The 18,226-nt window shown below is 40.2% G+C and overlaps 1 protein-coding gene across 4 annotated transcripts in view; it reads left to right on the top strand.

Annotated features, from left to right (window-relative positions):
• The window catches only part of LOC116323724 (cell migration inducing hyaluronidase 1), a 195,401-nt gene that overhangs the window by 66,953 nt on the left and 110,222 nt on the right, over positions 1-18,226 (top strand). For all 4 annotated transcript variants that reach the window (XM_039622636.1, XM_039622722.1, XM_039622579.1 and 1 more), the window contains exons 2-6: positions 3,315-3,504; positions 10,417-10,554; positions 12,102-12,240; positions 14,057-14,293; positions 17,400-17,579. In XM_039622636.1, the coding sequence (XP_039478570.1) occupies positions 3,450-3,504; positions 10,417-10,554; positions 12,102-12,240; positions 14,057-14,293; positions 17,400-17,579 (749 nt within the window). In that variant the 5' untranslated portion in view covers positions 3,315-3,449. The remainder of the gene's footprint in view (positions 1-3,314; positions 3,505-10,416; positions 10,555-12,101; positions 12,241-14,056; positions 14,294-17,399; positions 17,580-18,226) is intronic.

The raw sequence follows: 18,226 nt of genomic DNA, 5'->3' as shown, positions 1-18,226 counted from the left end.
AAGATGCATACGAATATAACATACATTACTTGTAACCTGGCAAAAATGCTGTACCTTTCCATCCAAATGGCCAAAAAAAGAGTGCCATCTGTTATATCAGATGTGCTAGAGTTGCAGCTGAGAATTTTAATTGTGTCAGTGGTTACTGACCGCTTACTGTCATAAGGTTTTCATTTTGATAAAGTGGAGGTAGAAATTTAAATCACAGTTTTCAGAGTTTTTCATATCTTTTGGGCTTGGTAATAGCCAAACCAGCTCTATTGTATTTGAAAGTCTCTTATCCCTAGAGACCACAGCTGTTCATTTTGGCCTTACCATTGGACTGACTTTTAATTGGTTCTATTTGATATTTTTTTAGGAGAAATAAATTGTGAAAGTAGCTTTAGGTTTAAATGACTGATAATTGCTTCTGTAATAGTTATCAGAAAAATCATCTCCCATGGGAGGTTGTAACTGTTTTTGACCTAGGCTGAAAACATGCATATTAACATGAGAGTCTACTTGTTTTTTTGTCTACTCATGGTACTGCAGTACTTCTTTCAGTGCCCCCCACCCCCGCCCGCCCGTTTGATTCTAGAGTACTATCTCTGTTGTTATCTAGTTTTTTCTAGGTTAGGGAAATAGAAACACATGCATTGAACCTGTTTTCACTGCCAAGTCAGGAGCCTTTTAGTCTTTAGAGCACTCACACTCATAATGCATCAACGAGAACACAAACTAAAGGGTGATTTGAACGGCTTTGCAATCTTATTTATATGAACTTCTACACCGTTGTATGTGTGCATCGGTCCAGCTCCTCGAGGAGTATTTATATTCCACAGTCACAATAATAAATGCAGTTTAACAACTGCTGCACATACAGGGTCTCACGTATGCACTAAATCATTATTTTAAACAGCTGGTTTTGATTTACTTCCATAAATCCCCTTGTCTACCAAGCGACTTTACTACAATGCATTGCATTGGATTTGACAACTTGCACAATTTATTATGCTATAACACATCTTACAGATTTCAGTCTCTAAATGTGCAAAGCTGGTAGAGACATAACCTAAAAGACTGGCAGCTGTAATTGCAACAAAAGGTGGTTCTACAAAGTATTGACTCAGGGGGCTGAATAATTACGCACACCCCACTTTTCAGTTATTTATTTGTAAAAAATGTTTGGAATCATGTATGATTTTCGTTCCACTTCTCACGTGTGCACCACTTTGTATTGGTCTTTCACCTGGAATTCCAATAAAATTGATTCATGTTTGTGGCTGTAATGTGACAAAATGTGGAAAAGTTCAAGGGAGCCGAATGGTATTGCACTGCTGATGATAATGTTTCCAAAATATACTATACCCTCAGCTGCAAATAAAATAATTGTTTGTGCATTCAGATTGTTCGGCAGGCAGTGGTGTCTTTTTAGTGGAATAAAAAAAAAATGTTCTGATATGATTTTTGCACGCTTATCTTTTCAACAACTGAAAAGCAAGATTTGAGTTACGTATGACTTACATTTAAAACAAAAGATTTTAAGACAAATCAGTTAATATGAAGACAAGCCTTTCATTTCTAAAAATAAAACTGTGCAGTGATGTCACTAGGAAACGAAACAGTCCCGTAGGTTAGACATACTGACAGCACATGTATTTGCCAAAGTAAACATTGCATCTGTTCTGGCACAAGGCTGAACCACTGCTCACAGATCAACACCTCCCTTCTTAACCTAGCTTTAGCAAGTCTTTCCCGTAGCATAACAGTAGGGCTCCTCAGTTTTATCCCTTTGTAGTTGATGCAGTTCTACACATCACCCTTATACTTGAAAATTAGCGGTACCTCATCTCTAAGGAAAAAGCTAGCCACCCTTCTGAAAAAGCTCATTCCTGCCACTTTATCAACAGCAAGATTAGAGGCCAGATTAAATAAACACAGTGATTTCCACATGGAAATTTGTTGTTAAACTATGACATCCACAAACCTCATATTTGCTTAAATGGGCTCCTTGCAAGAAAGAAAAACAGTCTTTCATTTTCCTTTTGTTGCAACTGGCTCGTCAGGAATTAATCTGCTGCCAGACAAGATAAACATATTACACTAATACGCAGAGGAGAAAACCTGGGAGAAATGTTTGCTGTGACCGCACACATGAATACAGCTAAGACAAATGGCAGAGCGTATTCACAATCTTTCATTCATACTCAGAAGTATCTGGACACTGATAAAGTATATTTGCAAAAGCAGAAGCAAATAAGTAGCATTAACAGCATAAAGTCTAGCAAACAGAGTCTAGTTCATTAAGTTAGTACTATTGTGAACAGTGATTCAGAGCTCTTGGTAAATCGGCCAGTGTACCATAGCTGACTGCACCGAGAAAGTCACGCTAACTGTGTCACCCTTAGACAAACAGCAAGCTAATTACAAGATAAAATAAATGATGATTAATTATTGTAGCACTCTTTTATGCTCACAGCCTCTTGCTGAGCTTCCCACATGGCAGCATGAACTAATTAAATCTAATCAAAGCCAGCATCAGGATACTGCGTGCTTTGCTATTTAGTGATTTTTTTTCAACAACAGAACACACTTTCCATTAATTAATCTGCAGTGAACATTGCAAAGATATTAAATAAGTAACTGAAAATGCAAACTGTTGCAGCGTGTTTTTAGGATTTGGTTGTATTCCTGTGCAGCAGCTATGGTCAGTAACAGCCTCACTCACGGTTTCCAGCTGGGCCTCTTTATGGATGGGGAAAATGTGGATGTTGGGACCACTTTTAGTACACCTGCTTGCCACGGTGAATTTGATGGCAAATTGGCAGATTCTCCCACAGTGTACTTGTGCTGTCTGTGTCTGTCCAAACATTTCTGAAGAAAACAGAACAGTATTTTTCATTCACAGTGTAGAATCTTTTCTACAAAAGATTTGTAAAAATGAGCAAGTGAATGAGTACAGAACATCTAGTGTTGAGTTGAGCAACAATGGAAATGCACTGATCAAAGAGAGCTGGATTTAAAGTAGCACTATAGCATAGTGTGAGACGGTGGCTGGTGCAGTTCTCTGTAGTCAGTAATGAAAACTCAAGTAAAGATAGCAGTAACAGTGAATGTGGGTTTTATTTCTAGTTTACGAAACCATCCAGTGTATCCTTAACAGAGCTATATGAAGTTACATAACCCTGTAAAAAATATCAAATGTTCTGAAATACTGAATAAAGTGTATGACAAAGCTATCCTGAAATATGATTAGCGTGTGATGTTCCATTACAAGTTCGTTCATTCAATCTTTGTCTATTTTTACATTTCTGACTGACTCCTTTGCATTTCAGTGTGATATTGTAGGTGCTTTTGGTGGCCGAACTCGGCACTTGGTACTCCGAAACCACCTCTGAAGCCCACCGAGAGGTCTGATACAGCCTGTGAAAGCCTCAGGTGCAAAGTTGGTCAGTGGCAGGCTGAAAGAGATGAAGACGTTCGTCGTGTTCCTGGCAGCTCTGCTGCTCCCAACTATCCACGCAGGTAAGTAAAGGCAATTTACTCTGTGTCTGAGTGTGTGTGTATGTATGTAACACCCACAGTGGTAAGAACAGAAAAGGCCAGTGCCAAATTAAGGTACATTTGCATAAGCACGTGTTTTCTGTCACGGCCCGTGGCTCGGCATCCAGGGAGCCATGGGAGGCTGCGGTGGCCACACCCTCCGGCTGGGCCGCCTTCAAACCACCTGCGTCCCATTTGAGGCAATCACCAGAGGACTGCTTCAACCAGCACTGACGGCTACTCCTCGCCAGTCTATAAGTCTCCTCCCAGTGTGACCAGCGTTCGGCGTGGAAGCCTGTGGCCTGCCTGTCCTTCTGCCTGATTGCCTCCCTCCCCAGGATTCCCTTCACGGACTCCTCTCCCCTCCAAGCTCCACGATCCTGCTCTACCTTTTCCCCACGGTCCCGACTACGGCGCTCCTGGGCTCCACGCTCCTCGTTTCCCCCCCACGGCATGAGCCTTAGTTTTTCGTTCCCTGAGCTTTGTTAAAAGATTCCTCAGTTAAATAATAAACCTGTATATAGTTCTGAGCTTTGGTGTTTTGAGTCTGCTTTTGGGGTCCAGTTACCTGTACACTCCGTGTTTCGTGACATTTTCTGTATAGGGTAAGAATGTTTTCACACAAATTTCATTGAACGAGGCCACTTGTTTCAGAAGTCTTTTGATATTGAAGAGGTTTTCATCACTTGACAACTTTTCTAACCAAGCCATATTTGTTTTCATGTTGGAACAGACATATGAAGTATCATGAAATGAGTTAGAACATAGTGTTAGTGCTGACTCTGCAACCCATTTCCATCCCAGTTCCCAGTGCTTTTTCTGCTTTGTTGTTGAATCTTCCCTGCCTTTTGGCTTTTTGACTACAGTGGGTCTTACATAGTGGTCTGTGGGCTAATGTCCCCAGGACCACATATTGCCATGAAGACCTCCCCACATATACACATAGACTGACATGGTGGAAAGAAGACCAGCTGCTCTGTCGCAGACAGAATACTAATGTTGCTCTCTTCGAGCTGGATTTGGAAATAGCATGCTGTTTTCATTTAAAGAAAAATCTTTTCTACTTGTGAGTCTGCCTGACTGTGACTGTAACGACCAGAAAGATGTATTGGCAGTTCCCTTAATGGGGTGCCCAAATGAAATACATCAACAGAAAAAAATATTTCATTCTTGAAAAAAATAGTTTAACCCAATTTCTCTTTTTATTTTCCTAACAATTGAACATAGTTGACAAATTCAATTTCGGGGATACTACTGAAGCTATTTCAGTCAGCATGGACTTGCTATACCTCATCTCCACCCCAGTTCTTTTCAGTTCATGCTATTTATAGTTCTGACTTAATCAGTATAAAGGATATTGACACTTTTTCCTGCACTATTCTGTTCCTCCCTCCCATACTAATGGATGTAAATACATGCTTAAAGAAAAAATAACAGATGTGCAGAACATAGATAAAATAACAAGTGCTGGCTATAGTGAAATCAATCAGCAGAAAGTACTGTGATCTATGATGTGCAAGAATATTATTATCAACTTATGGATTTACAGCTAAAGAGGTTTGATGGATGCTAATGTTTTTTATCAGATTGATTTCCCAGAATGGGAGAGAAGGAACTCTGGCAGAGAGGCAGTGTGAGAGGAGAGCTGTTGTTTGGCTTGACTGGACTGGGCAACAAGATTGGATGATTTAGGGATGCTGAATTCAATAACCAAAGATTTGCACAAACCCCTTCCTTACACATAGTAAGATACAGTGCATGCACATGTATGACATAATCATATGTATACGCATACACTCTGCATAGGTGCCTGTGGACTGAAAGAAAAGACATTCAGTCTTTGCCTCTCTCTCTCTCTCATTCACACACACACACACACACACACACACACACACACACACACACACACACACACACACACACACACACACACACACACACACACTCACACACACACACACACACACACACACACTCTCACACACACACACACACACCACAGGCTTGTGTTTACCTGGATTTTGTGCGGGAAAGTAGAATTCTTTATCTCTAAGGCATTGGGCCAAGCAAGGCCACAACTGATCCTGGCCCTACACTGTGTGTGTGATTGTGCCTAAGGCATTACAAAAGTTCTTCCACTTTAAACTTAGCACACGTATCTACATCTTTCTTCATGGCTCTTTTTTAATGCCGCTTTAGTCAGACTGCAAACGGAGAAATCTTTCTCATCACAACCACAAGAGCTCCCCAATCTGATGCAGATCTACTTTTTATTAGAGGCTTAATAATGGTGCTGCATATCAATGAGAGGCTCAAACTCTGAGGAATTTGGTGACATCATGATAAGTGAGCATAACTGGAAGTAATCGGAATGGTTTTTGTTGTTGTTGTTGTTTTGTCTTCTATGAATTAATGGGCAGGCAAAGAATGACTTTTACCTCTTCAGTTAAATTGGATTACACATTCTATTATAAATTCAAAAAACTGTCTCCCCCTTTTCTTTTTTTCATATGTATTTTTAAATTAGCCATGAATTTGACATTGAGTGGTCAGTAAAATGACAAAAATGTTGTATAAATGCAAGATTGTTTGCGTTTTGTTTCTTTGGGGGGGGAGGGGGGAGGGGGGTTTGTTCTTTTGGATTCAACGGCCAGTATTGCTGTTTGCAGTCAGTTTTATAACTAGTATGGCCTGAAAAATATGTGGAGATGGACTTTCATGATTCAGAATGTGAATGAGAATGAGATATCGTGTAGTAGAGGAAGCTAATGCCAGAGTGGCCTTCTGCCATATAGTACACAACAGGATATATTTCAGAAGCATTCGTATTACTGGACATACTCAGTGTCTGAGCGTCTTTAAAAGAGGGAGCTGCTTGGAAAGCGTATGTAGGAGGTCACACAGCCCTAACCCTAATTGTAACAGATTATTGTTACTCTGTGGCTGTGTAGTGAAATATGAGTAATGTTAATGTCTATATTTCCAGCAATGTCACTGGGGTTGCTGCCTGTTACAAAAGATTATTTTCATGGCTATGAATAATTTACTTCATAATAACTCCACAGCAGGTAAGATTTTTCAACTTACCTGTGTGGATTTTTTTAATGCTTATAGTTAGAGGCCACTTTAAAAGACAGGCTTGTTGAGAAATTGGAAGCTGTACCAGATTGATTTCTGCTTGGCTTTACCTCATATTTATGACTATCTGACAAACAATGTGGCTGCCTGTGAGTGTGAGGGTCCTGGTGTTCTTAGGACTGCACTCTTCTGGACAGAAATCTTGGATATTGTTTTTTGGATCAGCTGGAGCCGCTGTTACATTCAACCTTCACATCTTCTCAAGCTCATCTCAGCACTTGGTACTTCTCGATCTTCACGTGTTCCTTTTTCCTGATAATACTATCACTAAGTATAGCTATATCTATCACTACAGCCATCTGCCTATGGATTTCCACAACTACCATGTTGCTGGTTGTTAGCCATCACCAGTTTGTCTATTTGTATCTTGAAGTCCCACAGGATCTTAGCTTGGTCATTCTCAAGCTAAGATCCCACCCTATTGAGTATGTCCTATTCTGACCCCGGGACTTCCAAGCTATTCTCATCACGAATATTCCTGTATATTATGCTGTCCTGCCATGATTAGTGCCTATGTGTGCTGTCCTTTTAGTCTAGTTTTGTCCAGCCAGTGGTAGGATTTCTGGATGTCAGCCACGTCTTTTATCTGCCTGTGGTACATACTATCTTGGCCTCTAGGCTCCTTCTCATGGGGTGGGTGGGGATTGGTAGTGTAGATCAGCTGGTTGGTTTCAGCAATGGTCACAGTAGGGATTTTTCATAATGCTGCATTCACATCTTCTAATAGACATCTTCTAATGCTGAAGGTGCATTGAGCGCGAGAGCAGCTGTCCTGACAGATAGGATCATGGCAAAGGTAGAAACCTGGACCCTGGGCGACTACCAAGACTATGTGAAGTACCCTAGAATTACAAGAGTTAAGACCCTGTGCCACTTACAGATAAAAACAGGCAAACTGGTGATGGCTAACCAACCGGAGGAAGAAGGCCATGTAAGTCTGTCTTATATTGTAAGGTCAACTCATTAGAGGGTCTACCTTACAACATAAAGCGCCTTGAGGCGACTGTTGTTTTGATTTGGTGCTGTATAAATAAAACTGACTTGAATTGAATCAAAGATGATGTCATAGTTTAACATGCAGTTTCAAACAGTGAAGAGCAAAGAGGTGTAGCTGTTACTGAGAGGGTGAGCTCAGGTTGAGTGAAAGAAAACCTTTTCATTGCTTCCTGTAGTCACCATTAAAACCTACTGGGAAAATTCTAGCGGGAGTCCTTCATCACACCACTTGATCAACAAACACCAACATGAAGAAAAATGAACTTTGTAGCTGCTCCATCTACATATACATGGAAAATCTACGGGTAAGCTACAGATATTACGTTAAAATACGCAGATGAACTGTTAACTTTGTCTTACACGATTTTTGAAATTGGCAGCTCACTGAAGGCTGACAGCAGCTGTCCCGCTTTCTATCGTAGTGATATCAGCAGCAAGCATGGGGGAGTCTAAAGGAGGCATGGGGTGTGCTAGATCATATTGGAAGTTTTATTTTTCAGATTTAAAGTGTAACAAATATAATAATAATAACTGCATTCATATTTAAAAATACAAATATAAAAGTTTTTTTGTAGGCCAATGAAAATGTCCACGGACTATAAGTGTCATGAATCGCTGTGTGGCAGGCAGGAGTTGGACCTAAGATGCAGGCACTCAGACTCGAGGGATGAACTCAAAAATCTCAGCTTTATTTGCTGACAGGGGAAAAGCATACTACACTACACTACACTACACTACACTACACTACACTACACTACACTACACTACACTACACTACACTACACTACACTACACTACACTACACTACACTACACTACGAGAATATAAACTTACACTCTGCAGAGAGGCACACGAGGAAACACACAGCTTGAGGGACGAGACCACACTGACTCAGAGAAACACAGGGTTTAAATACACTGGGAAGTAACGAGGGGAATGAGACACAGAAGGAGGGCACAGCTGGGAGAAATCAAGACTGACGAGACAAAGAAGCAAAGCAGGACACATTCACATAAGACACGGACCTTCAAAGTAAAACAGGAAGTATGACACAGAGACGTGAACTTGGCACAGTGGAGACAGCAACTAAGAAACACAGACATAAACCATAAGGCAGAGGACTCTAAGAACCAAAATACACAGAGGGAAATACTAAGCTTGGAACACAAGAAACTAGACTCGAGAGAGTAACAAAAGACCAACCATGAGAACATAATTCACAATACAGAGTGACAGAAAACAAGAAACTCAAACATGCAAAGACACAGACTTACACAGAACTGAGGGGACACAGAAACATGAAGGGCAAGGGATCAAAACTAGAAACCATAGAATAACTCACAAGTACAATAATACAAAAACCACGAAGAACTAAACACGCTGGGTCAGGAGACCCAGGACCCTGACAATAAGACTGAGACACTGACCTGGGGCTGTCTCTTAATCCACTTACGTAAAATTAAATTAAATTGCATTTCTTAAATTAGAGTGGTGTCCTATTTGATTGCATTTTTAAGAACTTGTCCTAGCTTGGCTCTTTTAGTATACAACCTTTTCATTCTTTTTTGACTTCCAATGGGTGTTATCACATGGACAGACCAATTTAATTAAGAAAGCATTGTGAATATGACAGACACATATTTCTTTTGAACAAGAATGTATTTATGAACACTGAAACAGTGATGGGCAGAAAATCTGATCATCTTAAATAACTTAAAAAATATTATTTAAAAGGATCCGTTTTTTAGAGTCCTTCTCTTACCATGTCTTGTAAAGTCCAGATGTGTGCCATGCCTCTTGTATCCAATGAAGGTAAAAAAAAACCCCTAAAGGATACACTTGTGCGTCTACAGTTGAAGCTCCACCTTCAGCCCCATCTTTCCTTGCACTTCACTTTCACTTGGTGAATTTTAGGAGCTGAGACATCCTTCATTTAAGCAGCAACATAGAGTAGTGAGTCACAGACAGGAGGATGAAGAGGATACGCGGTCACACAAAACAGAAAAACCTTATGACCTAATAACACCTGCGGTCCTCTTAGAAAACCTAAAAAAGGATAAGTTACAAAATATAAGAAAGAAATGTAGTAATGTAGTGTATGTATTATAGTGTAAACTTCACCCATGTAATAACACTCTCAAAAAATATGCAGTTTTATTTGTTTTGGCATGAAATAACCTGCTTTTAGTGACCAACACACAGGGGAAAAGACAGAATGGGGCACAGCATGCATTGATTTAAAAGATCACCAGCTTTGTAGTCTTTTTGTGAAATGATCCCACAGATTCAGAGTTGGATAAAAAAACAAGGTGCAATCAACAAAGTTCTCAGATTTGATATTTATCTGTAAATTAATGAAAGTCTGTGATCCACATATGTGAGGGCACAACAATATTTGTTCTACCAGCTGTGACTAGCATCATCACTTCTTTCTGCTGCAGGGAAGTCAGTCTGGGCTTCACCAAAGAAGGAGAAGGACAATCAATGCTAGGGAGCATTGTACTAAGAGACTCTATATTTCATTTTCCTTTGCTTTGTTGGTCATCTGTATATTTTAAACGTCTGTATTTTTTGATGTCTATAAAATGTAACTGAAAAATATTCACCATGTAACAGTGTATAATATTTGTCCCTAAAACATGGATGTAAAAATTATGCTGAACCAAGTGTTCTGAAGTCTTTTCATGAGTAAAATGTACACATGTTGGTCTCATTCCAAGACTGATCAAAGTTAACTGTGTTTTTTTCTGTGTCATTCAGTATGCCCAGATAAGGAGCCAGGACTGCAACCATGGATGCCAGGACACAGTGAAGACCACCGTGTGACGATCAGTTATGGCAGGAAGGTCCTTCTCACAACTTCAGCTACTGTCCACTCTATTGAGATTCTCAGCGGAGGTAAACTGAATGAATCTATCATGTCTTTATCCTTCTCTAAAGTGATATTTCAGGAGACCGGTGAAGAAAAGCTTCAGTATAGGAAAAAACTAGCAAGAGAGAGGAAGAAGAAAGAGACCATGATTGGTAGAATTCTTATATGCTTCAGAGGTAACAAAAAGTGTCACATAGTTGCAGTGGTTTGAATTTAGCTGAACCCAACAAAGACCCACCAGAGAAAAGTAGTGGATTGTGTAATATCAGCAGTAGGGATGTCATTTCGAAAAGGGTTAAGGGTTAGGGTCAGGGACAGTTCACTGTATAGCATTGCGAGAGCCAACCTGAGGAGGGGCATCAAACAGGCCAAGGAGGCCTACAGGAGGAGGATAGAGGGCTTCCTTACTGATAACAACCCCACCAGGTGTGGAGAGGCATCCAAGTCCTGGGCACAACCCCCCAACCCCCAACAGCAGCCTCAATCTCAGAGGAGCTTAACAAATTTTGCCACTCTGCCAGTTGGTCCAAGTCTGTGTAGACCAACTGGCAGAGATTCTCAGCAGGCCTCCTCAACCTCTCTCCGACTCATGCCATCGTTCCCACCTATCTGAAGGCCTCCACCATCATTTCCATCCCCCAAAAGACTGGTATAAACAGCCTCAAAGACTACAGACCTCTAGTCTGTCATGAAGTGTTTCGAGTGGATAGCATCCCAGCACATCAGAGACTGTCTACCCCGCTCCCTTGACCCCTACCAGTTTTCTTACATAGCAAATTTATCCACAGAGGATGCCATCACATCACCATTCACAGAGCGCTGAGCCATCTGGAGAACAGGAAGTGGAGCAAACCTAACTGGACCACCTTCAGATACCCTCTGCCACCTGCTCCTGGATCAAAGGCTTCCTCACCAACCAGCATCAATCAGTCTGAACCCCTTCCCGTCTCTCGGCACGGTATCCCTGCAGAGCTGCGTTCTCAACCCCCTACTATACACCCTGTACATCTATGACTGCTCACTAGTATAATGATAAGGAGCTTCCTTGTCTTGATGTCAGTGGCTTGTTTCTGCTCCGTTGGCCAGCTGATTGTTCCAGCAGGGTATCTGATGACTGGCAGAGTGTAGGTGCTGATTGTCCCTCACTCTGCAGGCATTTGATGGTTGCAGTTTCTTAGCGGCTTCTTCATTGTTCCCAATTCCCTGTAGGATTCCTTGATGGTCTGCGATTAATTTAAAAGTGAAAAGTATATAGAGTATATTGTGCAAAAGAAATCATTTTAATTAATGACAAAAATGTGATGGACAAAGGGCTATGGTCATTGTGAGAGAAGTAATACATGCAGAATGTATCACTGAATGCTTATCATTGAATACTACTGAGCTGAAATCATTGAATTAGAGACAAAGTAAAAGAGATAGCTGGCAAGCTACATCCATCTATGTGTTTGTGTGGAAAGCCTGAGTTCAGGGCCATAAATGGTAGGAAGACAGAAGGAGTATGTGGGCACAGGGGCATGAAAGACCTGCCAGGAGGCTTCATCACTCACCCACCCTTCTCTCTTCCCCACAGGAAAGCTGGTGATTGCTGACACCAACCGGCATATACTACTTCGGACAAAACACATTCTGATTGGGAACAAGGGGGAGCTGCACATTGGAAGCCCAGACTGTCCTTATAAAGGCAACCTCACCATCTCGCTATTTGGAAGGTGAGGGTTTATAAAATGTAGCAGAATGAAAACACTATTTGCTTTTAAGAAAATACTTAAGTGTAAGATTTGTACAAGGTTTACTAATTGGTGGATACACCGTGTTTAAAAAACAGTGATTATACTTGTTTGAAAGAAGGTATAAGTAGGAAGGTGTGGTGGCAATAGTGTGAATCACAAGACTAAAAGTAAACTGAGTGGTAAAGAAAGGATTGTGGTTTGGCTAAAATGGAGCGACTTGGTCCTGAGACCCATCCGAGAATTCTTGTGACACATACATCAGGGGACTGACTCCAAAGAACGCTGAGGTTTGTGTGACACCACAGACAGAATGGTAGAATGAGACAAGAGAAGAATAAGATCAGTAATGAAACAGAACAACCTCAATATACGGTAGTGTTACGGCCCTAGCAGGGCCTCCTCCTGAAGGTGCCTGTGTGGGCGTGTCCTTCAATCTCTTTTGCCTGAGGTGCCACCTTTTCTCCTTTACACAGCTGACTCTCGTCAGTAATTAAAAGTATTTAAGCCCAGGGAAAGGTGAGCTCTGGGCCTGAGTGCCATGTGAGTGGTTACAGCTAGTGAGCTGAGTGTTTACGGTGTTTGCAGCTAGTGAGCTGCTCTCTTTCTTTTTGGCTTATGTTTTACTTTATTGACCAACGCCTGAGTTTTGTTTGTTTTCTTAAATGGTGATAGCGGCTTGTCCGTCTCTTTTAGTTGAGCTACTTTAATAAAACTCTTTAATTTAACCCTTATGCCTTCTTGTCTCCTTTTCTGACCCGGACACTTTTTGTTACTTCCCCCTCACCGCCTAGACCCCTCAGGGGAACGTAACAGGTAGTAATAAACAAATATGTTTTATATCCCAATGTGTTGTCTTTTCTTATCAGTTATGATAGTGTATTAAATAGTGAATTTGTTGTTGCACACAAACTAATAACAAACATTATTATATTAGACTACTCGTGATTATTTTAAAAAAATTATTATAATTTTGCTGTTAGTAAACAGTAAAAGAACTTTTTACTAGTTTATGTAATAATTGCTTTTTCTTTTGTTATGGTTATTAAAAAGTGTTAAATGATGCCATCTTTGTTGTCTTCATCATGTTTCATAAATTTGACTGCATACTTTTTACCTAATCAGACACAAACTCTAAAATATATATTTTTTTTAATTTAACAAAAGACTAATTTTTAAGTAAAGTAATCATGAGAATCAGGAGCCTGGCTTGTTGTACAGGACTTGTACTCTATCACTCTCTTGTTGTCAGGAGTTTTCCTGTATTGCAACTCAGGTCAGAATAAAGACACTCAGACAGACAGGGTAGCGTGTGCACGGGTGAGACTCATGGAGACTCGCACCCTGGAACAGTTGTCAGGCTTTATTTATACCCCAAGCATATTCGTGTAGCATGTACAGGAAGAGATAAAATAGAACTGTGCTGCATGCAGGCTTCCTGTTGAACAGAGCGTAACTTCTCTATTTAAGCTGAACACTGAAAGAGCAAACACATCTAGATGAAATGTACTTTTAAGCATAACATAATAAAATTCCTAAAGTCCTAAAAAATCCCTTAACATTTGTTATTTGATTCTTCTGTCTCTCCTTAAGACCAACTATGTAACAACACTGACATAAAAGTTTTTGGGGGGGGTTTATTCTTGGAAGAGAAAAAAAACCTCTTAAAAATTATTCTGCAAGTAATTTGTTTGTATAAACCAACATCAAGGCTAACTAAAGTGCACTCCGTGTCTCAAAGCCACGTGAAAACAGGCATACTGTCAAAACATTTCTCATTCTCCATTCTTGTCCATAGACTGGATGACAGCGATGAGGAGCACAGCTACTTTGGGAGAAAGTACATTGGCGTGGGGACAGGGGGGACACTAGAGATTCACGGAGAAAGGAAGCTGTCCTGGACATTCCTCAACAAGACCCTCCATCCCAGAGAGAGCAGTCAAAACAACTATCTGTTCCAAAGAAGCTGGGGGAATCGAGGCATCATAATCCACATAATTGACCCCAAGACAGGAGAGGTGCTGCATGATGACAGGTGAAGTTCCTCTTGAACATAAGGGTTGCATCAGAGCTGCAGTAAAATCTGGAGACTTAATTAGAGAAGTAATGATCTAGTAACTGGCACATCATAAGCTTCTAATTAAGGGTTGTAATGAAGTAGACAAATGTGCTCTTAATAAATCTAATGGTGTTTTACAGACGGATATTACATTCAGAAATCTGTGACATGCTTAATATCCTTTCATAAATAATAAAATCTATTCAGCCATTAGGCCACTAGGTCCAGTAAACTGACATAAATATATTATTGAGCAATATTAGTGTAAGCCCTCTTTTGAAGAGAGATTGTTACCAGTGAATGTCAGTTGTTCAAAAGTAAACTGGTACCAAAGGGTCATTTATCATGACCCTTTAGTAACATTTATTTCAAAAGTGAGCGTGTCATTTACAATGGACATTTTATGGTAAAACATAACAATGCATCAAAAAATTCTCATTTCATGAATGAAGTCTTACCAACTGCCACTACTGTCACAAAGATGCACCTTGGCAGTCATGTCAGAAAGGGATTCTGAAACCGTGTTCCCTTTCCTATACAGTGACAATGATTTTCACGTTTGGTGGTAACGCTGAGGAATAAAGACCACAGTTACTGTCCAGATTGTGATCTTGAATTCAGTTTGATTCAGTTTTATTTATATAGCTCCAAATCACAACTACAGTCAACCTACAGAGAACAATGAAACAATTCAAGCACTTGGTGACAGTGGGAAACAAAAACTCCCTTTTAACAGGATATAACCTCCAGCAGAATAAGGCTCAGGGAGGGGCGGCCATCTCCCATGAGTGATTGAGGGTGAAGTGAGGAAGGCAGGAAAAAGACATGTTGTGAAAGAAAGCCAGAGATGAATAAAGAAGAAACCAGGGCCAGGGTTTCATGTCACTGATCCATCCCTAACCATGGGCTTCATCAAAAAGGACATTTTCAAGCCGATTCTTAAAAGTAGAGAGGATGTCTGTCTTCTTAAACTGGGAGCTGGCTCCACAAACGAGGGGCCAGAAACCTAAATTCTCCTAAAGCTAAAGTCTAAACTTTTAAATACCCTAAGAAGTAAGCCTGCAGAGTGAGAGCAAAGTATGGTATTGAAGTGGTACTATGAGTTCATTAAGATAAGATGGGGCCTGATTATTCAAGACCTTGTATGTAGGAGCAGGATTTTGAATTCAGTTCTGGATTTGACAGGGAGCCAATGAAGGGAAGCCAATATACGAGAAATCTGCTCTCTCTTTGTCAGTACTTTTGCTGCAGTATTTTGGATCAGGGAGTTTTTGGACATCCTGATAATAATGAATGACAGTAGTCCAGCCTAGAAGTAATAAGTGCATGGACTAGTTTTTCAGTGTGACTCTGAGACTCCTGTATATTTGTTTAATATGCATATTAAACATGATATCCTGGTTGAAAATGACACTGCCTAAGGCAGTGGTTCCCAAACTTTTTTTTGCTAGGCCTCCCATTTGGCACAAACACATCCTCAAACCACACACACCCATATTTTGTTTCCAAACTCCACTGCAGTTTATTTCACACCTAAAACTTTCTGTAAACAATTAAACAAATAAACGTAAACTGCAATAAATTACAGTTTGCAATAAAATAAACTGCTACCTCTTTAAATAACAGAAAAACAAACCATCGTTATGGTGTAATTATTTTATGTGCAGTTGTTGTTGGTTTTTTTTTTTTTTTTACTGTGTATGAATATTCAACATTGCTATCAATACATTTTTCAAAAAATGCCTCTCTATGCAAAGTGAATTTCCCACAACTGTGGGATACTGTTTGTCCGTGATTTGGACAGCCCAGCGCGCACTGCAGATGCAGGGGAAGCTAATTCTGTCGGGGATACCTACCTTGGCACCACCGTTGTGCAGGTGAAGCCAAAGACAAGATATGCTCCATCGTATTTTCTAGTCTTTGGCTTGGAAGGAAGTTAGTTTGGAAACATATTTGGTGATGCTCCATCTTCTGCTTTGCGTTTATGTGGGAGCACCGTCAAAAATCCCTCCATTATGCCAGCAGTGTCCAAGCATTCTTTGCATTCTTTTTTTAAATTCATTTTTATTTTTATCAGTCTGGTTACAGTGCTGAAAAGAAACCAGAGAAGATATCTTTGTTCTTTGCTCTTTTATTATTGTTACATTCACTTTTAATTATTTATATAGTTGCACTCTGCAAAAAGGTGATTGGAAACCACACCACAACCAGATTTAATGTGACCATGTGCAATGAATTTGCAATCTTATTGATTTCTGAAATGGTTGCTTTGATGGTGGGGACCAGGTCTGTCAGCACTTGCAGTCAACTGCCCTCTTCAAAGCGACTTTGGCACATCAAGACGACTATAAAACAGCAATAAGATGGAGCCAGTCTGCTGTCAGTCTGTAGGTGGTTGAAACATGCAATTACATTTGGTGATAAATGGTGATTAACTGTAATAAATTGAGGAAAATTGCTAATCCTTTAGTGTCACAAAGCTGTTGGTGTATAGTCACAGAAATTCGTATAGGCAGAAGTTCCCAGTAACCACATGTATTCAGAATCCAGCCAGAACCTCATAGATTTGAAATAGAAATTAAGAAATTCCTTCACAAATGGTCACATAATTGCTGCAGGACAGCGATTTTACTGCAAAATGACAGAGGAGCTCGGCAGACTTACTTATACATAGGGATATAAAATCAGTTGTCAAAAGTAAAAAACTGAAATGCAGTCATAACTGTCTTAGTTTTTTCTAGTCACAAGGAGAATGCCAATTCAACTTTTTACTCAAGCGTGACTGAACCATTTCTGGTTAGGTTTTGGTTGGTTAGCTTTTTAAACTCTGTTTTACACCATTAAATTACAAATAAAAATGCTAGCGTCAGAGATTCATTCAAGCTGTGAAATCCATCTGAAGCAAAAAATGCAAGGTGGGAAGTGTGCAAAATAACTTTTCCATCTCTTTTTGATGTCATTTCATGATGGCAGACTGTTTGCAGGGGACAGCTTTCAAAAGTCCCCTGAACACAAGACATAAGAATTTGGTGCTTTTCTTCTTTTATCTATCTCTCTTTTAATCTCTGTATCATTCTCACAGGTTTGACACGTACCGCAGCAAAAATGAGAGTTATCGCCTTGCAAAATATGTCGATGGCATAAAGCCTGGGCTCATACTGGCGATGATGGTCAATGACGAGGGCTCTAACAACTTGGAGGACTCCGCTAAGAAGAGTATATCCAAGCTTGGCAGCAAATACATCAGGAGTCTCGGCTTTCGGTAGGCTATTGAAACACAATTTTTCATTAACCTCTGTAACCGAACCTGTGATTTTGCCTTTCTGAAATAAAAGATATCGCTCGTGGTCATTTTGGGGCTTTTGATGATATCTTTGAATTGTTATTATTGCAGGGTGGACTGATTCTACAGTACACAAGTCTTTAATGACTTTACACATTCAAAAGTATACATATAGGATCAAATATATACAAACATTCACTTAAAGCGTTGCTGGAGTTCTACGGTGTCTTATAACTTGACAAGACCAAGGCCTATTAGCTTCTCGTTACTAAACATAAATGACCACAACTGGTAGCTCCTCTGTGTGAACACTAAAAGGATTTGTTTGATGGGGCTCAATGGATTTAATTTTGTGTGCAAACTCATTTTAGCTCAGGGTAAGAATATTTCCATGCAAATATAAGCTTTTTTGCTGCAACTCGTCCTGTCAAACCTGCAGCTCAAAGTCTTCTCTTCACAGTTGAAACTGCCACTTGCTTACTACAACTATTAAGCTGCTTGAAGCTGTTGTCCTGTGAGCCGCCTATCACACAAGCTGTTAACTCTCTGAAACCTGTCCTCTGATTCAGTTGTGGCTTTGGGTCTGCAGACCTCTTCCTGTCACAGTTTGTTTCTGAGTGCCTTTT

Source organism: Oreochromis aureus, linkage group 1 (genome assembly GCF_013358895.1).
Source record: "Oreochromis aureus strain Israel breed Guangdong linkage group 1, ZZ_aureus, whole genome shotgun sequence".
NCBI lineage: Eukaryota > Metazoa > Chordata > Actinopteri > Cichliformes > Cichlidae > Oreochromis > Oreochromis aureus.
The sequence above is the reverse complement of the archived record's forward strand: the minus strand, read 5'-3'. Positions and strand labels throughout refer to the sequence as shown.